This window comes from Heliangelus exortis, chromosome 26 (assembly GCF_036169615.1).
Source record: "Heliangelus exortis chromosome 26, bHelExo1.hap1, whole genome shotgun sequence".
In the NCBI taxonomy this organism is placed as follows: domain Eukaryota; kingdom Metazoa; phylum Chordata; class Aves; order Apodiformes; family Trochilidae; genus Heliangelus; species Heliangelus exortis.
Genome location: NC_092447.1, coordinates 572385 through 594155, shown reverse-complemented (window position 1 = coordinate 594155; position 21771 = coordinate 572385). Strand labels below are relative to the sequence as shown.

Here is a 21771-nt window from a genome sequence, read left to right as displayed (position 1 = left end):
TGGTGGAGATGTTGCATGCTAATTGTTTGACTCTGTTCCCAGCAGACGACTGAGCTGGAGTATTTAAACAGAATGGCAGGTGGAGCAATAGATAACGTTAAACTGAAATTCACGGCAAGAGATGCTCTCCTGCAGCTTGCCTGAACCCAGCCCTGGCTTTCCTCAGCACTGCAGCTAAATGAAACCTGGCTGCTCCTGCAGCACGGACTGGAAAGCTGCTCCACTTGGGAGTGCAGCCTGAACACAGCTCGTGGGCAACCACAGACTCCTCCTCTGGTGGCCACGATTTTCCCTCCCTTGTCTTGACCTCTTGCTCAAAGTGAGATTCTTAATTGCTGAGGAACCGGATGACTGAGTCGTGCTGCCTGTTGTCAAGGAGACAAATGCAGCCTGTTGAACTCACAGGCACCCTGATGGAGGAACCTGCACATTTCCTCTTTGTTCTAGAGGCACTTTGAGGCAGTGAAGTTCTCCAGATGTTGTGTACAGCTGTTGCCTTTGCAATATAGATTTCAAAACGACATACCTGAATGCAAAAAAGCAAGCTAATTCTCCTGCCTCTTATCTGAGCTTTTAGGGAATTCTCTGCTTACCTTGGTAGCACAGCTCTCCGAGTAGCCTGGTTTGGTAATGACCTGGCACACTGAGACACAATGTGCTGAGGGTGTAATTGAAAATCAAATAACGTTTAGGAAGTGAGAACCTGAAAATGCTTTACATATGGGTAATATGCAGTCAGCCTTTTAAGTCCAAGGAGCACCTAACTGCTGCTTTTTTTTGGGGGGGAAAGGGGTGTTTGGTAAATCAGCAGCCAAGCAGGAGACCTGGTTTTTGGAAGCACCAGTGCTGGAGCAGTTCCTACTGCTCTGAAACAAAAGAGGCCATGAGGTGGAAGTGGCTGATGGTCCCCACTGCCCTCACAGTAGGGTTGTGTTCTCCTGTTAGCACAGCATAAGTTTTTTTCCATGGAGAAGTGAAATTTAGGGTGATAACTTCAGGAGCTGGAGCTTTACATGAAACCATTGCATGTAGCACGAGGCTGGAGTGGGGTTTGCCCACTCGTGTCTGCGAGGACAGGGTGGTGAGGGTGCTGAAAGCTGAGCCCTTCTGCTCCACTTGCTTTGACTGTACAAGGCCTTGCTCCACGTGAAGCTGCCTGCTGGCTTGGGGCTTGGAATCATCCAGATGTGCCTGCCCGTCAGTGTGCCTGCCTAAATTAGAGGTGACAAATTATTGATAATTAGCACTGCTTTTTGGTTTACCACTGCAAAAAAAGCAAATTTATAAAAGCCAATTTATTTTTATCTTTGGCCTCAGGAACTCCAAAGCAGTTGTACTTATTCTTAATTGCTTGTTTTATGGGTGAAAATTAAGCTGTAACGTAAACGGTGGTGCGAGGAAGCTGGGATAGAACCGTCGCAGTGTTCGAACAGCAAGGAGAGAAATTGGCACTGAGGATTGCCTAATACCTCACAAATTCCAATTTTTATTAAGTTTAACAATGCAACCATTTCCAGCCGTTCTATAACTAAATATAGTAATGAAATTTTATTTGAAGTCAGGAACATTATCCAGATATGACTTGATGTGTGTAAGATACTGCACATCAGCGGAGTGGTACAGATTGTGTTAAATGGGCCTGAAATAATCTTCAGGAAAGAAAATCGTTTTCTATTCTTCTTGACACAAAGTGTTTGTCACAGATATGCATTCTTATCCACATCTTGTTAGTGAAATCATTATACTTTTCATTACGACTTTTATGCAAATACGGTGGTTTTCCTTGATTAGGTTTACATGAATAAGCTGTAATTATAGGCTGAGGTGATATTAATGTGCAACAATTAAATATGTAATTACTATGTGTAATTACACCTTGAAAAATGGGTTGTGAGGGTCCAGGCTGTGGCAGGGATTTGAGTCCCTGGTGCAGCTCATGGGGGGACACTGGGGATGGGCAGGGGATCCCCCAGTACGGTGCCCGGGGGAGGAGGAGGTGCCAGGAGGAGCCTCCTGCTCCCAGATGTGGGGACTCTGCTGGGGTTCTACCAGGCTGAGCCTTTTGCTGAGCCTTTCTCTACTGCTTAAAGACCAGCCAGGACCTGGAGCTTTGTTGTAGAGGATGATGCTTCAGGCTACCCAACCCCACGTGGCCCCAGGACGTGCCAGGCTCTGCGGATGGCTGGGGGCTGGTTGCTCATGGAGATCTGGAGAAGGAGATCTGACTTCCTTTTACTGTTTTTCCTCTGATGCTGGGAGGATGATTTTGCTTGAGCTCCTTTCCATTGAAGCACAGGGGCAGGCAACACGGATGCCTGGGGGGTACATCCTGAGGAGGGCACCATGAAGCAGATCAAAGGCTAACACTTTGTGTGCTGGGAGCATACCAATGAGGGGCTGCAGGAGCCTAGGCAGCTTAGATGCTCACTCTGCTCAGGAAGCAGTCAAGAAGGCTGTGGATCTGGCAGAGTTAAAATAAACCCACTGTCTGCAGAGCAGTGGGGACCTAATGCCTATGGTCTCAAAAAAAAAAAAAAAAAAAATCCCCAACAAAAGGAAACTGCCAGGAGGTACCTGCTGAAGTTCTCCTCTTGGCAAAAGGTCAATTAGGCTTTTGTAAAGGGTGAGGGATTGAGACATTTACTGATGCTGAGGAGACCCAGGTCTTGCTCTGGGAGCATTTGGAAGGGTTCATTCCTGTTCATCAGAGTCCCAGTGGTGGCTTCCCATGTTGGCAGGTGTGGAAATGAGCTGGTGGAGGTGACTGTGAGTAATAAGAAGGTGTGTTGGCAAAGACATGGATTTAAATCTGCTTTTTTCCCCGTTCAGGAGTTCCCATCACTGTGATTCCTTTATTTGTGGTTTTGAGTGAATTTTCCTGTGGGCTGATGGGGAAGTGAGGCCTCCTTGGATGGGTGGCTTCTCTCTGGGGGGTGCAGCCTCTTCTTGCTGCCTTTCTGCCAATCCACATCTTTGAGCTGGGATTCCTCTTGCCAAAGCACAACGCTTTGTAGCTTTGAGAATGAGTTATTGTGCCAGAAAGGATTGTTTGAAGAATTAAAATTGACCCATTTCCTTCAGGCACAGAGAAGTTAATACTCATGAGTGTTAACTTTGTAGGAGTGATTTGAGAAGTATTATGCATCAAATCCCTACGCTAATATGTCTGTAGGTATAAATAAAGAGGCCTCAAAGGTTCCTTCAGTATTTGTTAACCTATTTTATAACCTTCTCCTTTTCTTCAGGGGCTTAACTTGCTGCAAAAGCTTGGTCAAGGTTTTTAACCAGTTGTCTGCTTCTAAAGAAGGTTTTTGTACCCAGGTTGTTTCGTTTGTACTAACTGTGTGTTCCCCCTGTTCTCTTTAGGTAAGTGAACGTGTTCTTTGCATGGTGATGTTCTGCGGGCGGACGCTGGGAACCGAAAGGCCGTGGGGAGCAGAGGGATTCTTCATCTGTAAGTCTGGGGACACTGGGCCACCGGTATGGGGACTGAGATCCCTGGGTCCTTCAGCACCTTGCAGAGTTCCTCTGGGCTTCTCCCAGCTGGGTGAGGCAAGAAGGACTCAGAGCCTTCATCTCCCAGCCCTCTGGTAGGGGTAACCTCTCCCACCTGGGGACTTCTGTGCCTGCTGTCCCGCAGGAGATTTTGGAGTGTTGCTCTTCCCAGAGTGATTTTGGTTCCTTGGCTTAGAATTGTTCTCCACTTACCTGTCAGAAGGGAGCATGAATTAGGAGGCAGGGAAAGGCTGTGTTTTTAAAATAACACTTAATTTAGCCTTAAATTCAGAGGAGTGCGTGGAGAAAATAAGTTCTCTCTGATCAGATTCTCCAAATACTTTTTGTCTAATTGAATAAACAAGAAAAGCTAGTACACAGAATTGAAGGGGAATTTTAATAGCAACAGATATGCAAAGAGGAAAGCATCTCCACTGAATAAGGAATGCAGGTTGGCAAACGAGGGGTCATTTCCATGCTTGTGGAAGAGTGCAACTTTTTGTAGCCCAGGCACAAAATCTGGCTTTCCCCTGGGAAACTGGGGAGAGTAATCAGCTCCCTGGAGCTCTTGGAGTTGTGAGGATGCATCAGGGTCCCTGCCTGTGGCTGGGAGAGCCTCCCACCAGAAAGACAGAGGATGAGGCCAAGAGTCCCCAGCCTCTGCAGCAGGCTCGCTCCTGAGGGTGCAGGCTGTGCCTGTGTAAATGAATTTGTTTTGCAGCTCCAGTTCCAAGCACCCAGCTCCTTTAATCAGGGTCTCCATGGCAAAGGAAAGCGTGGCACTCCGTGTGTCCTGTCTGCTGCAATTCCCCAGCTTCAGCGAGTTGTTCAGGGGGAAAGGAGCTAGCCATGTGTGGAGAGGTCTGTTAAGGAGAAGAAGGGAAAAAAGGGAGCAAGATAAATTACCCTTCCAAGTAGGACCCATTTAGGTCAAAACGCTCGTGCTTTAGATGTGTTAGAATTCTGGCTTTGAGCGGTGACGCCCTCGTTGTTGTATTCAAACACTGAGATAAATGCACCCATCTAAATTCATGATTTGGAGCTTTTCTGTCTAGCTGCTAATTATTGAACATAACTCGCTTATTCATAATTTCTCCTCTCCTTCTACTTGATAGCCATAATCCTGTATTTGTGCGGCTGCCATTCCCATGGTAACAGACTAGTGTCTGAAGCAGAAGATTATTAAATACCGAATAGTACATTAAAATAATGTTAAGGTTCTGACTTAGAGACTTTCACACAGGGGCAAACTTCAAAAAAAGAGAAGGTTTTCACAAAAAGCAATTTACTTTGCCGGTAATGTTCTCTATTCCCACAGCTATTGCTGAAGAGATTTGTTTGAGTAGCAGCCCGCTCCCTTGCAAACCATCTTCTGCTCCTCCTGCTTTGCAGAGAAATCCTAATCTTATGTTTATGTCGTCAGTCTGTTGCCATGGAAACCTTGTCACAAATGTATCATGACCTCACCACGGGGTGGCAAAGGAGGAGAATGTGGGCTGAAAGACGATATTAGAAATGATTATCAAAAGAAGGAAAACAACCTCCAGCCTTAGGAGAGGGAGCAGAACAGAGACAAGGGAGACAGGGCTGTGGTGTGTTTATCTGGCTGCTGCTGTACCTTCATGTGTCACCGTGCTCCTCCTCTCACCTCTGCTGGGTGTGCAGGCACTGCCCCCCAAAACCAAGTCAAAGCTCTCACGTTGTCCCTGACACCCCAGGTCCCCAGCAGGGTCAGGCAGCAGCGGCAGGACCACCACAGGAGGGACAGGTCCTTTCCTTCACGTTGTTGTGTGAGCAGCAGAGCTGAGAGCTGGGGGTCACACTACGTCTGTAGAACATCAAATATTTGTCTTTTGGCTTTGGAAGTCTCCTCTCTGCCATGTGTCTTTGTGGATTAGGACAGAGCAGGAGCTGTGGGGTTGCTGTAGGAGTTCCCCTCTGGAAAGTGTGATCATAGTGATCTGGAATAACAGATTGGAGGTGATGCTTTTGGGAGGGGAAATCAGACTTCTGTTAATGAAAGCTGCTGCTAAAATTTGAGAGAGGATTAAGGGAGGATGAGTAAAGGGAAAAGGTAGCAAAGAGATTTGATTACCCGTCATGGAGACATCAGATGGATAATGTGTCACAGTGAGATAGAACAGGATGTTCTTGTGTACCTGGGCTGTCATTTAGTAGATGTTGCAACCTGGGGTGCTTTCTGCTTGTGTGTGCTGACCAGACCGATGCAATAGTTTTCCCAGAGAAGAGGAATTTCCCTTGATGATGCTCTTTCCCTTGGGTGCTGTAGGGAAGATGCCATCTGGATCAGGACAGGCCTGGCTCTGCCTTGAAAGCAGTAAACCCAGGGCTTGGGGTTTGCTTTTGGTCATCTGCCTACCTTAGGACTGCAGAGGGAAAAGGGAGGTTCTCCTCCTCATCCTGAGTGCTGCTGGGAAGGACAGGGTGTGCTGCTGATGGTCCATAGGAGGGGAGCTTGGAGCAAATGCTTGTATTCCATCACCTCTGAGCTGACCCCTCTGGAATACCATGTCCTGGAATACCAAGATCATAAAAAGAGAACCACATGCAGACCGTTACTGCTGCTCAAATGTTATCTGCCTTTGCAGGTGCTTAAAGCAGTGAAGCCATGTATAAAAAGTGGGATTGTCTGCGTATTTCATGTATTTTTAATACAACCCTTTGTAGGACTAATAAGGTCTTTGCGCAGCTTGAGCTGCAGCGAGCGCTGGTGAAGCTCCAAGGGCTTCGTGTGGCCCAGGCTGCACCCTGCAACCTGGGCAATGTAATTTGCTGGGAGTAAAACGAGGGGCCTGGCTGCCCTGTTCCAGCACTCCCTTTCTCTCTCAAGCAGTTTCCCTGTCCTCTCACTTGTAAGGAGCTTGGGCCTCGTTTTCCTCCTGTACTCAATGATACTGGAGGGGATGAGCGAGCAGGGATTTCTGCCATCCATAAACCGTTAAAGTTCTGCCTGCAACTTAAACCTCTGCTGCTTTATTTGCTTTGTTAGGGCTTTTCACATGGTTAGGTTTTAACAAACAAGCGTTTTCCCTCTGGAGATAGACTTAAAAAAGAGGCTCTAAGGCGCAGTATTGTTATCAGAGCATCTCGTCTCATGCTTAGCCCTAAGAAATGTGCGACTTCAAAAGGAAAATCACAGTAGGTCTGCTCGGGTTTTTCTGCTCTTCCTTTGTTCCGTTTGCAGCGTGTGCTGTGTAAGTTTGGGTTAGACCAGAGCCTGCCGTGGCTTTACAAGGCAGCTTTGTAAAATTACAGTGCCGTGACGCTTGCTGCAAGGGATTTGGGTGTTGCTTCCCACTGAGAGGGGTCCTGCAGCTTGGAAACTTTTCCTACTTGTTGCGGGGCACGTGTCAGCTCTGAGCATCCTTCCCAGGTGGGCTATGGGTAGGGGGACTGATCCGACAAGCAGCAGAGTTTCCTTGGGAAGTAGGGCATCCTGGCTGCTGCTGTGTACGTGCAGCTTCCCCCAGCCAGCCCTCTGCCTCCTGGGGAATTTATGACCGAGTTTGCTGCAACGCTATATTTGGCTGATGGATTGAAAAATGCATTTGCTGTCCATGGTTTCCTTTAGTACCAAAGAGGGATATTTACAGGAAGAGGAGTGCTGGCATCACCAGTACCCTTTGTCTGTACCCCTTTAGTTGGGGTACCTACCCAGGATCTGCTGGAACCAGGTGTAGTGTTGGGATTAGAGGTCTGAAGCTGTGGCCATGCCTTGGATTTCCATGCCAGGAGATGGCCTGAGGACACAGGCTTGCAGTTAGGTGAAGTGTGGAGGTGTCCTCTGTTCTCTGCCCATTTCTCAGCTTTTCCTCAGCTTTTCTAACTGAAGATGGAGGGGCGTGTGTAAAAATACAGACTCAGAAACAATGATTTTTACTTTTAACTTTAATCCTTTCCTGCTTTTGTCCAAAAACATGACAGTGCAGTCACTGTCTGCAGTAGCAACCTTTGAAGGAGACAATCAATCCAAAGCAGTGAGGTTTGCAGGAAAGTCCTGGGTCTAAAATCATGGTGGTGGGTTCTGTGGAGAGATCACTGCCCTGTTGAATACTGTGTCTTTAGGCTTGGAAGGGGTACGGTTGCTGAGTGCATGGTGAAGCTGGTCTTCAGCATCTCCAAAGAGCTGACCTGGAATATTTTCCAAAGTCTGGGAAGTGCAGAGGTGAAGTAGTTGCTGATGAGATAAAATATCTGTGCTGAAGTCTGTCTGGCAAGCAAACTAGGACTTAGTCCTGTGGAGCACTGGGGCCTGCCGGTGGCTGCAGGAGATGGATGGGTGGGAGGAGGTCAGTGATGAGCTCGGTGTGTTATGACTTATTTGGTACAAGAACAGCGACGGGAGAAGCTCTGCTGGGCTGCTGGGGTGATTTGTTTCAGAGCAGCGGGAAGGCTGGTGGCCACGTCTGGAAGGGGCTTCGTGAACCGTGTCTTGACGCAGATTTGTGTCCAGGCTGGAGTCCTGAGGCTCTGCTGATGAAAACGTACCGGCCATGGCCGACAGCAGCGATGAATCATGACGTGCCAATCTTGTTCTGAGGAGGGCTGTGTCAGCTGCTTGCTGGCCTGTGTCCATGGCGTTCCCGACGTCCGCCTTGGGAAGCTGCACTGGGAACCCTGAGCCCGGGCATCCGCCACTTCTTGCCCCGTCCCTCATCATCCCTGTGCTGATGAAGGCTCCGAATGCCACCCAAGATTTGCTGAAACACGAGGCTGTGGTGGAGGCAGTGAGCTTCTGAAAAGGAGTGACAATTAAACAGTAAATGTCTTTATTTTTTGTTAGTTTTGATGAATTCTCTGCACTGTTTGTCTAATTGTTCTCCATTATTACAGCCGAGTGCAGGTAGGTTCATAGTTTCTAGGCAGTGATGTACATTGATTTCTTTCCCAGGCTTTGAGATAATAGTCAATTTATAAAGAACGACTAACTTTGGTTTCCTGTCAATTGTGGGGGGTTGCATTTCTGCTGCTGCATTATTGACACCCTTTCAATTGATTCAATTTGAAAGCTGAATGAGAAATTTGTGTGTTCTCCTCTGGACGTGTTTCATCTGAATTATTAAATCAAGTGGTTGACTCTTCTATCAGAATTAAACCAGTAGAAAAAATATAATTAACCATTTCATTGATGGAGGAGAAGCTGCAAAATTGATGCAGGACTTTAACCTTATAGATTTTCTTCCCTGTACTGTAGAAGTGAGGATGAACTTTGAGGGATGGTCCTTGCTGGCTTTGCTTTAGGGAAAAAGTCATCAGTGCAGCTTTGCCTTTGGTTGGAAACTTATCTTGCAAACCCCTCTTATGGTGTTGGACTGTGCAGCACTGCACACTGAGGAGTGCAGGATTGCATTCCCTTAGCCACTGTGGTAGACTCAGCCCCTTGGAGAGGGGATAAAACCTGCTTTTTAGCAAGAATATCCCAGTTACTTTCCTAATGCAATATTCTGTTCCGTGTATCACACTGTGGCATTAGCGCTGGATTTTGCTGCTTCCACTGTTAATACCTTTTTGCTATCCAAATACATTCCACATCTAAATATATAAAATGATGTGGAATATAAAAACCTCTGGTGCCTTCCTGCCTGCCTGCCTAAGTTTGCTTTGGGAATTGCTTGGGACTTTGTGGGGTGTGCTGTGTTTTGTTACAGGGCAGGTCTAGGGTGTAGGTTTGTATTTGTTTGATTTGAGAAGTAGAGAGAACGGTTCCCTTCCCAAGCCCCCTAAGCCCCCCACACCTGGGTGTGCTGAAGTCCATCTCTGCAGTGCAGCCTCTGCCAGCAGGGAAGGGGTGACCTGGGGGAGCAGCAGGTTGAGTTCTGCAGCCTGAAATTCATGAAAGTCTGATATGGTGCTGGCCCTGTTAAGCATGTTCACTTATCCTTGTCTTACATGTGGCAGCTCCTTTAACCTTATCTATTTTTAATCGTACTGTACTGTAATAAGTATATATGATAGCTGGCTTGCAAGGAGAGGCTAAAGCCCCTGTGAATGCAGGTTTTCTGTAGGGTTTCTTGGAGCTCTGCTAGGGCACATTTAAGGCACACTGCTAAAAGAGGGTAAGCTATCCATCAAATGCACAATCTTGGATTTGAGTCTTCTATTTAGATTAAGCACGTTAAGAAAGATGGATGGTAAATGTATTGCAGCAGCATTGTCCCCAAACCAGAACAGAATATAAAGACTCTTGGAGAAGGATTCAATTACTCTGGCAAATAGCTCGATCAAGAAGTGGGTACAAAAGGAGCTCACAGGGCAGGGGGATACAGGCTGAGGGTTTATATAGTTTTAAGATAAAAATGTTATTTTCATTAAAACCTCTCATTCATGTAACATCCATACAAGCTGCTTGTTTGACTGGTGTGTGTTATGAACATTTACCTTTAAGTTACTTTTAATAGTGGTTTTTATGCTACTTCACATGTGTTGATACATATGCAACAGTTGATGCTCATACACACTGAGCTAATGCTCATACAAAAGTGGAGAATTTGGTTTGGATGTCTTCAGGTTGGGAATTGCTCCTGTGCTGGTGCCTTTTGGGTGATGTCCCATCCGTTTCCCCTTCTTCCTCTGCTCACCTCCCACCCTGGACCCTCTGGTGTTTGCTCTGCTGGTGAGCCTGGCCGAGGTGGCACCCCATAGTCTGGGTTGAAGGCATGTATTGCCAGTGCCTAAAATAACAAAAACATCTGCCTGTTTAAAGCTAAAACTCCTCCTGTTCTTTTGTCTTTGAATATTCTTTCCCTAAAGCAAGATTATGTCAACAGCAGGGATGCTGCTGTAACCGGTGACTGAAGGTGATGTTGGCATTCTGTATCTTAGGTACACAGAATCAGGAGAGCTGGAAACCTGTCCAAACCCTTGGATAATCTCAGTATTTGCTCAAGGAGTGTATTGCTGAAATGCTGTAATGCAACCAGGATGGGGAGGGTGGTTTTGCTGCTTATGCCCAGAAAGCAGTGAAAGTAAAGAACCGAGTCATCCTCTCGTGGCGTAAAGGATGGGATTTTAAAGGTGAAGGCAGGAGGAGCAGCTGTGCTATATTGCTGCCTGGTAAAATTAATTAGTGCCTAAGACAAATGTTAACAAGAAACTGGGTATTCTGCTACAATATGAGGTTCAGGGGGAGCGGGAGCAGAGCTTGCCAGCGCTGGCACTGTGACCTCCCTTTCCCACAGCCTGGGTTGAGGAGAGTAATTACAGCTGCTGCTCGCTGGTGAGATGCTTTCTTGCTCTTGACGTAACTGCAGTAGATGAAACTTTGCTCTTTTCCTCCCAGTCTAGTGCTGGGCAATTAGGGAAACCATGGGATGCTTGTGCTTTGATCTTCTGTACATGCATCAAAAATCTCTGGTGTTGCTGGGATTTGGAGAGAGGAAGGTACTCACCATTGCTGAGACCAGGAGTTACCATGGCCTTCTGTTATTAGGACAGTGTTTTGAGTGGTTGTGTCTGTTGCTTTTACTCCTCATGTGCAAAATTTCAAAATAACCCCAAAAATGTATTGGTCAAACTCCCCACCCTCAGAAGACAATTTCTCTGCTAATGGCATCCCTTGGTGTAGGGATTATTGTGGAGGGAAAGGTTAGTATTATTTTCTATTTTTATTTCTATTCATTTGAGGTTATTTTAATTGAAGATAAATTAATTTTCATTCTAAATTCTTGTTGCTATTCCAGGTGTTCATGTATTTTGTCTTCTTTCTGATAGATATGAAAAGCCAGCTAGCAGTCCTAATCTCAGTCAGCACTGGGCTAAAAGTAAACGAGGTGCAGGCAAATGGGAACATAGCTGGTGTAGCTGTGATTCATTCTGTGAAATGTCTGTGTTGCACTGTGCTCAGGTTCCCTACCCTGCTTATGTTCTTTTGGGTCATGGGGATTTCCCAAGGCAGCAACATCCATATAATCTAAAAAAAACCAACCTCTAATCCCACCAAGTGGTTTTTCTGTACCAGTTTTCCAGCCCCTATTTTGGTCATTGTTGCTGTGCAAGTGGCAGAATCCTCTAGGTTGGGAGGGACCTCTGGAGCTCCAGCTCCACAGCTCAACGCAGTCTTTTTTTGCCTCTCCACAGATGATGATAAATCAGATGATTTTGGCTGCAGTAGGAACTTGCAAAACACTTCCTAAAATTTTTTTTCTTTCTGTGGCTTGTCATCCATTCAGTTTTTCCTCCTTTCTCCAGGTTCAGTGGTCAGCCAATGTTTAAGGTGTTTTTTTTTTTTTTATCACCCAAATCTTTCTGTTTAACACTGTTCCCTGTGTGATTCAGGCATGCTTGGCTGTGTGGGACACTGCTGTGGAGACACAGTCACTGAGCTGTGAGCAGGTCCCAAGCCCCTTCTGGTTCTTGGAGGTGGTAGAGAAAGTTGTGTAGGTCAGCTTGGAACCATCATACTTGCAAGGAAAAAAATTAAAACTGACTTCAAAGGACAACTCTGACACGGTCAATTAATAATTAAAACAGTTTTTTAATGAGCTATGCAATTACCTGTGTGTCCCTGGAGATGATAGTTTATGGTATGAGTGCTCAGTGCCCTTTCTTTAGTCATGGCAGATGACATCTGTAATTTAAAGCAGGCTAGACATTAAAGTGACAGAACTTTCATTAACCTTGTCTAAAGTTTGTTAATGACAAATGCCTCATAAAAAAAAGCTATTGTCAAAACACCATTTTAGCAAAAAGAGGAGCCTCTAATCCTGCAGCCTTGGGGGGTTCTGTGTGGCTGGTAGGTGTGCAGGAGATGTGGGTGCTGAGGAGACACCTTTCCTTTCCATTGCAGAATCCTCCCAGGGAGCACCTTCAGGCTGTGGTGGTGTGGATGTTCTCCCTGCACAGCTTTGGTTTCTGGGGGATGGTGTTGGGATGGGATGGGAGCCTGGCTGAGGTGCTTCCCTTAACACCTCTTTGTGACATGTTGGTAATCCCACAGCCTCAGCCCCTCCAGGGCCAGCTCCCTGGCTCAGTGCTCTCCATCTGGGGCACTGAGAAGTTAATTTAGTTTCCACTGGAGTCCAGATTAAAGACAGAAATTATCTGCTTGAATCATGAGCAACTTTGTAGGAAAGGGATCAGCCGCAGGGAAGGCTGGTGGGGAGGGATGCATTAGCCCAGAGATTGCTTTGAAAAGGATAAGTCAGATCTTAGCATCTCTGTATTGAATGTCAGGCTGCTTGGAAATGGAATTTCTGCAGCAGCACATCAGTGAAGATACCACAGCAAAGCCCCACTTTGGCATTCTCGCCACCTCCAATACAGAGCAGGTAGGAAGGGGCTCATTAAATCATTTATTACCTTCAGATGAACTTTGGAGAGTTTATAGCAGCGCACTGTGGCCCCAGAGTTTGTTAAACTGGATTAATTTTTGCTTCCAATCCTGGGAGGCCGAAAGACCTATTAATATTGCCGGCGGTGTTTAGGAAGCGTCTGTCATGCAGAACACTTTCACTTCTAAGGTGTTTCAGGATCCCGAGACCTCTATTTCATCTGTCGGCAAGAAACATCGTTTCCCTTTTTCAATTAACAACAAAGAATGTAAATGTCTGTGCAAGGGTAACAATGTATCTCGTGCCTTTGTTTGTTGTGGCAAATTGGATTTTAAACCCTAATTCCTGCAAGAGGGTTTCTTTACCCTGCAGGGAAGGATTTGCTGTGCCCAGCAGTGTGTGTGCACATGCGGGTGTGTGTTTGTGTCCCAGAACACCAGTGCAAACACAGCTGGGGTGCTGGGTCTGTAGCAGGGCTCCTGGGCCCTTCCCCGGTCTCCCACTGATCTGCATTTCTTTCCAGTTGTTCTTTTCACTGGTCTGACGTAGATCTCCAGTCTGATTTGGGAAGGAAGCAAAACACCTTGGTGCTCATGAAGTAGTTTAGAATGGTGCAGACAGAAAAAGGAGACTCCTTGGTGGGGAAGGGTGCCTTCTCAGCAGGACAGTCACTGCCTTTTCACCAGTGTCATTCCTCACAGTTTTTTTTACTATTTGTCCACAAATCCCTTAGTTGTAATAGAATCCACAGAAACCTCAGGATTGCCACAGAAAGGTGAGTTGCTCCTGCAAACCTCAACTTCTTAATAAAGACAAGCCAAAGCCAAGCAGGGCCTATGGATTACTGTCATCCAAACGGGAAAAGTGCAGAGGGGATGCTGCGGGCAGGCTTGTTATCGTTGAGTTTTGAAGGCAACTCAGGCTATTTACAGCCTTGTATGTGTATCTGGTGACCCAGAAATGCTGTTGAAAGCTTCTGCACACCTCAAAGAGGAAACACCGTTTCCCATGTGGCAGGTCTGACCTTCCTCTCTGGGTGGGTAACAAACCTTTGTGGTTATTAGTCAATTCAGCTGGTAAGGGAGGTGCTGAAAGATGGGGAATAGCTATTACGTAGGTTTATCCAAGTAAGACACAATGTATATTCCCTGGATAAACGTATGGTGTTGCCAAATTTTTGCCTACAGATTGCCGAGGCTGGTTATGGAGGCAAGTTTGCAAATAATGCACGTGACTCCAGGGAACCTGCTTTTGCATGAAACAGCCAGTTAATTTGAGCAAAACATTTTAAATCATTTTAGATGATGTATATCTCAAAGCCTAGTTGCTGCGATGTAGCAAGCAGCAGATGGGCGGATGTGCTGGTGCTTGTGTAGGGTGGATGGGCTGAAGGGGAGGCTCTGCTGGTGGAGATGGTGTAATTCTGCCTGGTGTCAGTCTCCTGGAGTGTTGCTGCAGAGCTGGGCTAGGAGCATCCTCAGCAGCAGCTTGTTCCTGCCTTTCACTGCTGCTTTGCCAGGGCTGGAGAGCCAGGTTGGAGAGTGTGTCGCTCGATACTGTGAATCACTCAGGCTGTTTGTGTAAGCTAATACAGAAAGCACAATATGCAAACAGGCAGGCTCTCCAGTGCAGGCCAGAGAGCCGAGCTGCCTTCTGACTCTCCTTGGAGCTTTGTCAAAATCCTCTGGCTTTCTCTGCAGATGACACGGCTTGGTGGGTTTGAAGGTGTATAAGCTGGTGGACTCACTGCCTGCCTGACATTATTTGTAATCTCCAGTTGTGAGTGACACAGCACATGGGTATGCTGGGCTGGAAGATGCCTTTTGTGCTCTGATTCTGGTCCCCATCATTGTTGCCTGGGATAGGATCAAATATGCCCAATCTCTTCTGGACAGTCACCAACCTTTTGCTGTGAGGCTGGTGCAGAAGAGCACCTCATCCTCTCCTCTGGGGCATTGGAAGAGCATTACCTTCTCCACGTCCTCTCCAGAGCTTGCTGAGCTTGCTCTTTCTGCACAGGTTGTGTCTTTCCAGGGAGCACCAGTGTGGAGATCACTGGGTGGGAGGGGAGAAGCAGTGGCTGGTATGGCTTGGCTTTGCCTCACAGGATGGTGGATTGCTCTAGGTACCTCCTTTGAATTGCAGCTGGCTATTGCAGGGTTTTAGTGCAGATGGTTCAGCTTTGGCTATCTCAAAAAAGGCTAAAATAAGAACAGACTTGGATTTAAAGATAGTGAAATAACTGGTGCGTAGCTAACTTGTGATCATCTCTACTTTTGCTGTTTTATAACCACAAAAATATCAAATGCTGTACAGTTCAGGACTTATGATGTTGGGGGGAAGCAAGGTTAAATAGCATCTCACACCTTTCACTTCACATCTCATTATTCACTGCTAATAGAAGCCTAGACCATCTGTCTCTGCACAGAATGTTTGGATGTGACAGGCATAGTAGATGTTACAAAACTTTCTCTTGGAGATGTTTATTTCTGGTGTTTTCTGCTCTTGGTGTCCCTGAATCTCCTGCAGCTCTTGCTGATGAGCAAACCACCAGCGGGACACCTTTGGGCCTGGCTGGACACCTTCAGGGCTATCTTCCTAAGGAATACTCCTTTTCCTCTCAAATTCTGTCCACTTGTAAAGAACCTCTCCAAAAACCCTGTGAGGTTTTGCCAAGTGTTGTGAATGTGTGTTCTCACTGGGATCCAGCAGGTCCTGGCTCATCGTTTGGTGTTGGGTGTCTGTGCAGGGTGTCCAGGTAGAAACCAGAATGTCCCATCCTGGTCCAACCTTTCATTTTGTGGGTACTGTGGTGCCTGGATGGCTGTACCAGTTGGACTGGGGAGGAGGGAAAAGGGGTTTTTTCTCCCCCACATTTTGAGGCAGTGCTCCCAAGAGCACGGCCAGTGCCTTGCTCTCCTTCAGCTTTGCTGTGGAAATACTTAAAATATCAAATACCCATCTTCCCTGGAGGGAAAGAACTGCTTTGTTTTATTTTATTTTTTCTGTTATTCTTATATATTTTCTTACTGCAGTGGAAGGAAAAATACCTGCTTGTTTCCATCAGTTAAGTTGATGTTTGTAAAAGACTTAACAAGTATCTTCTTTCCATATGCTTATCAGGTTCAAGGGCTTAAGTGCTAATGGGAAAGCACAACAAAAAAAGGTCATGTAGAGTAAGAAATCCTTTCTGTTCAGGTTTCACTCTTCTGGGTGGTTGTGGTGCAATTTGGTTAGTTGGGCAGTTGTTTGCAGCTCGTTCCCCTGCTCCTCTCCCAAGAAGCAAATAAAAGGGAACCAAGGTGACTTTTTTTCTTGTGGCTGTGTAATAACTGGAACATCTAATTCCATCCTCTCTGTGTTAGAAGTAAAACCACAGAAGCACAGTCCTGCTGCTGAAGGGACCAGGTGATGGATTCCTGCAGAATCCCTCTTCATGAAAGCACTTTAGGGAGACAGTCCTCCTGAGGGGACTGAGGTCATTGCTCCTTCCTTTTTTAAGACACAGGGAATTGCCTCTTAGGCATCTTGTGACTGCCATGGTGTTCAGTCAAGGGGCTCTGCTGACAGCCTGAGCCATGCCAGCGCCGTGCAGGCTGTGAGCATCAGCACAATCGGAGATTGAAATACTGCCCTGGCCTTTATGATTTAGTCATGGAGCCCACGGAATTTGCAGCAGTAAATGTGCCGGGGTTTGGAGTGCTTTTATCCTCAGCAGAGTTTTAACTTAGATGGCAAGGGGATATCAGAATTCATTTTATAGCATTTTTTCCAGGAGATATTTTTTCCGTTCTTGCCGGTCTGATGTGGTTCGCATTCACTCTTTCTGTTATCAATAACTATAGAAGCAGCCCTTGCAGAAATTGCTTTGTCTGTGCTTTACTCCTCCAGTATTTATGGGCTGACACTATAATATGATTATTTTTCTGTGTCCTGGTTAAAGATACCGCTTTGAAAGATACTACCCTACGATACAAAAATCTGCAGTTTTCTGCTGATGATGAATTTGTAGGAGAACAACTGTTTCTGTTACAGGTAGCTGATCTGAAAATTATTCCTTTGGAAGCTGCAGATTAAGTAGCATTGAATATTTTTTTATATTTATGAAAGATGGGTCTGAGATAAATGATGGAATAATAGTAACATCTCACACCATTGTGCCAGTGAAGTTCCTGCTCCGAGATCTTCCTTTTGTGAGCAGCTCCTCTTGGTCCTTTTCCTCTGGACCTTCACTAAGCGGAGAGAAACCTGGGGTGTGCTTCTCAAACAAGAGTCTTGTCAGCACAAGCACCTTTCCCAGATAAGTTGTTGTTTTTTTTTTAATAAACCAAGCAACACTGGGTTGCCAGCCTGCAATTGTGGTTGGGAATCAATCTTCAGAGGTTCTGCAACCTGTGGCCTTGCTTCATGCAGCAGGGAACAGCTCCCATGTGGGTAGCAGGAAGGTGACCTGTCTCTTTGGGAAGGGATCTCTTCTGAGGAGGACATTGAGGAGGATTATTGGACCAGGTGAAGTTCTAGAGTAGGCTTTTAAGTGGGATTTGAAGTTCTGGAATGTTTTAGTGTGGTTGCACTCAGAAAAGATGGTGGGAGAGCAAACTTGTAATAGGACAAGAAACAAGTTGCTGAAGTTGCCATCTGCAATGAATCTCGATTGGCAATACATGCCTTTGAGCAGGATATTTGGCCACTGAGCTGGAAAATTGTTATCATTTGTGGAAAGGCTATTTTTAGTCAGTAACATCTGTGGAGCACCATTTCCTCAAACTTTCACTGTCTTTCGACAAGTCAGCCAGATGTGACTCACTTGAGCATATTGGATGGAGAGGGAAAAACAAAGTGTTGTGTTTAGCAGAAATGCAAACATGACCTTTTTGGGATGAAGGCAGCCATTGTTCCCATCCCATGGAAGAGGCAATAAGAAAAGATTGATTTTCGTCATCAGTATTAAGCATCCTTACAGCTTGGTGTCTGTGTTGTCAGGCTCTGCAGGAGGCACATTGAACAAGCTGCTGGTGGCACCCAGACCAAGTCTCCTCTCCAAAGTGGAGAACAGACTCTGAAGCTGGTGGTGGCTGTTGGAGAAGGTTTGGAACAGGGCTGTCAGACTGAGCCATTGCAAGCTGAAATGGAGTAAGCATGGTGGGCAACGTGAACTAACCAGGGTGTTTCACTGTGTGGAGGAACTTGCTGAATTAAGGGTGTCTGATCCTTTAACACAGCTTAGGCAAAGCAAATAATCCCCAAGAAAATCTTACCTGCTGCCAGATTTCAGCTGAGGTGTTAGAGCAGGAGTCAGACCTTGACATTTGATGTCTCTGAAAAAGGTTTTGGCTTAAACTCGGTTGTTTACTACTGCAGTCAGGAGCAGATTTGTTAGACAGGGCTAATTATATGTGCATGTTCCAAAATCATTTGGAAACTGTAACATTTGTTGCTTTTCAAGCGCTTTAAAATATGCAAATATTTCATGCAACGAAGAGAACTGATTTTTGCAAGAATCCACACATGGCGTTAAAGCCAAATGTGGTTTTAGAGGCAGCCCAAAGCGAATCCATTAGATCCTGTAAAAAGGGAAGGGAGGAGGCTGGGGAGGGTGCCCTGCCCGTGCTGTTGGCTGAAACTCAGGTAATCCCAGTCCAGTGCTGAGCAGAATTTGAAGGGAGAAGATTACCAGGAATCAACACTCACTGATGAGTGGGAGCATACAGCCACCTTGCCCAGTGTTATGGGAAATGGGAGGATTTGGGGCTCTGGAATGTTTTGCTGAAGGTTCAGCCACCCTGGACCACATGGCTCAACAAGACCCTGGTGTTCTACCATGGATGCTGGGATCCCAAAGCTTTTCCTTTAGGGCAAAAGGTTTCACAGGAGAAGACCTCCTGAGGGTCTGTGGGAACTGAGGGAGTCCCTTATGATTTGCATTTAAGTCTGGCTCATTTTTTTTAAAACCTACTCATTTTGTTTGTTTCTTTGCTGGAAACCATGTCTATCTGCCAACCTTTCCAAAATGTCATGATGTAATTATTTTAACAGGCAGTCTGTGCTTCTTTATTTGGGGGATATTAACCTTTCTAAACAAAAGAAATGTTAATATACATTGGAGACGCAGCTAATGGGATTTCATTTTTCTTATTAGAACAGACTTGAGTTCTCTTTTTAAATTATTGTACAAGAATTCAGCAAGTCAAGTAATTGCCTTCAGCTAATCCATGATAGCAAATTTGAACGTGAATATCCAGATCGTTCTGTATGGATTGGAAAAAGTAATGTCATTTTCTTGTTTTTTATTTGCTTTGGCTAAACAGCATTGAAGGATGATATAAATTCATTGACTCCGGAACAAAGAATATGCTAATTATTAATGCGCCAAGTTCTGATATGCAATAAACCACCCTGTTTAATTTGCAAAGCCTATTGTGGCCTATTTATATTTCATTGCATATTGATTCCAAGTTTGTATTTGTACTGAGTTCAGTATCTTTCTTTGGGAGCCTTGAAATTTCAGCTGGCTTTCTGGGCTGTTCCCTGTGGTGTGGAGCCCTGCTGTGCAGAGCAGGGGAAAGGCTCTGGATTTCAGAGGATTCTGCTGGTTTTAGTGGTTCTAGCTCCACGAGTCAGGTTTTGGAGAGGCCCAAAGTGAGGCAGTGGAGATTGTAGCAGAGCTCTGTGGGTCTGGGTGTGCTTGTGCGTGTTCGGGTAATATTTTATAGAGCTTGGCTCAAGCTGACTGTATTAATTAAAAGTTTATATATGTGCAATCTATACTTAAAGCTGTTTGCTGCTTACCAAACAGCCATTTGGCTTGCAATGTTATTTTCGGTGCAAACACTATTGCTTTTATGAGCTGATGCTGCATTTCAAGTCGCTCTCCTTTCCCCATAGTGCCTTGCGATTGGAATGCGTTGCGATAAATATCCTGGACTCTAAAGGATTTATCTTTCAATCTTGATTTTAAAGGAATATTTCCAAGTGCTCTAATCACCTTCCTTTTTCTGCTGTGAAGCTAATGTATTTTGCAGGGCTGTAACTGCTTCAGCACCTCTGTTGGAGTTATAAAGGAGCAATGCTTACAGTTAACAAATACATAATGGAATTTAATATAACCCCTTGGTGCATAAAGGAGGATAAGTGGAAAGCAAAGTTGATTGCATGCCTGGAAGAATATTTGTGCCTGATTTATGTTCTAATTTTGGCATTGGATTTTCTTTGTGATAGTGAAATGTCGCATTAGCATGGCCTTCATCTCAGGCACTGAAAACAAGTCCCAGTGCCGAGGCCATGGCTCAGGCTGTCCTTAGCTTGGGAATCTGCTGATTGTCTTACAGCATCAGCTTGGCTAAAACCATCTTTCTTCATAAGTTGTTTTTTTTTTTTTTTTAAGAAACGCTTGGGTAGCAGTTTCCCTCCCTCCCAGCCCTGCCTGGGGAATGCCAGTGAGTAGCTGGTCCCTTCTGGGCTGCCTGGGGAGACCTGCTGGGATGGTTAATCCTGTCACTACACTGCCAGCGTGTTCCTCAGAGCCTGCAATGAAACCCCCTGCAAAGCTGGCAGAATTCTGAGCTGTCAGAGCAGGGGCTGAGAGCTCCTCGGGGCTGTGGCCCGTGATTGAAACTCAGGGACTGCCCAAAGGTTCAGCTGTGCCACCCAGTCCTGTGGGAGCTGCTGCTGAGAACCTCCACAGATCCCACCTTCCAGCACTGGAGACTCAGGACAGGCAGGAGCTGATAATTCATCTTGCACCCACGGGAGGAAAAGCAGTGCTAGATGTGATTAGGAAACGGCAGGTTTCAGGCTGGTAATTTGCAGGCTTTATTAACAAACTCGCAAAACTTGTCGATGACACTGGAAGCCACTTTATTTGGGCAACTTCACTGTGGTTGTTATCACTTTTTTTTTTTCCAGGAAAAGAAGTGCTGGTATTCTTATATTGAGAGAAGCTCATTAAGGCTCTCAGATCCATTTCACTCTTCCGCAGTGCCTTTCTCCCGTTAAATGCCACGAATGAGTCACGAGCCTGTTTTGATTCCCAGGAGTTCTCTGCCTGCTTTGCCAAATCCCCCAAGATTTCTTTTTAAGATGATACATGGTGGTTAACCACGACTTAAGCCTCGTCCACAGATTTTATGTGGGATTTTTGGGTTTCTGTCAGGTGGCAGCATGAAACAAGCTGCAGAGAAAATAGTAGCCATATGTAGTATATAGAGTTTTGTCTAAAGCTGGGAGAATCTGCTTGTTGGAGGGGCCTGGGCTGCCATAGTTGGGCAGGGGTGCAGCGTGGTCCCCGTGAGGAGCAGAGGAGCTGAGCTGGTGGTGCTCAGGAGAGTAGGGAGATTCAGTATGTAAATTTGCAGTTTAGAGCTGCCTCCTGCTCGCTTGGGATGATGCTGTTAAAAGTTGTGCTGCTTTTGTAGATAAACACTAAGACATCCGCTTTCAACTTCACATTCTTTAACCTTGTTTTATTCCTTGCTGAGTGCTGACACTTTCAAGGCAGATGAAAATCAGACTAAATTTAGCAGTGAGTGAAGCCCCCTATTCCTCCTTCCCCCCCACGTTCCAGGCGCAGTGTCTGTCTCCTTTTGATTATTTTTGCCCTTGGTTTCTGCTTTAGATGTGAAGTTTTGCAAAGCAATGCTGACAAGAAGCCAATTTTTGTAGTGGGCGAGCCTTTGGCAGGTCTGCTTGCCTGTCAGTTTGCCTTCCACCTCTGGGCTTGTGCTGCTGGAGAGCCGTGAGTCTTCTGGATGTCTCGGCAGAGGATCGAGCCCCTGGTCTTGGGAACCTCTCTAATTGTGGTGCTTTGTTACTATAAGGTGGTCTCTGGTCCTTGGAGGACACCTCCTCAGATGGTACCCAGATGGTTTAGACCCCACTGAGGTGGCCCCTGGCTGCCCAGAGCCAGGACCATCTTGGCTGCACCTGATTGTTCATTGTTTTCCAGCCTTTCAGCTGACACCACTTGGTTTGCATTTTTAATAAGGAG

General features: G+C 45.9%; 1 protein-coding gene and 1 long non-coding RNA gene across 9 annotated transcripts in view; one reads left to right on the top strand and one right to left on the bottom strand.

Annotated features, from left to right (window-relative positions):
• CADM1 (cell adhesion molecule 1) overlaps window positions 1-21771 on the top strand; it is a 119352-nt gene that overhangs the window by 28624 nt on the left and 68957 nt on the right. Inside the window, exon 2 of one of the 8 annotated variants that reach the window (XM_071769081.1) lies at window positions 3367-3454. The exons of the other annotated variants lie outside the window; for them this stretch is intronic. Within the exon in view, the coding sequence (XP_071625182.1) occupies window positions 3388-3454 (67 nt within the window). The 5' untranslated portion in view covers window positions 3367-3387. The remainder of the gene's footprint in view (window positions 1-3366; window positions 3455-21771) is intronic. 8 annotated transcript variants of the gene reach the window in all.
• LOC139807707 (uncharacterized) lies at window positions 3873-4905 on the bottom strand. The gene is made up of 2 exons (XR_011730650.1): window positions 4785-4905; window positions 3873-4358 (listed from the first exon to the last, which is right to left on the bottom strand). It is a non-coding gene; the product is annotated as an uncharacterized lncRNA (long non-coding RNA).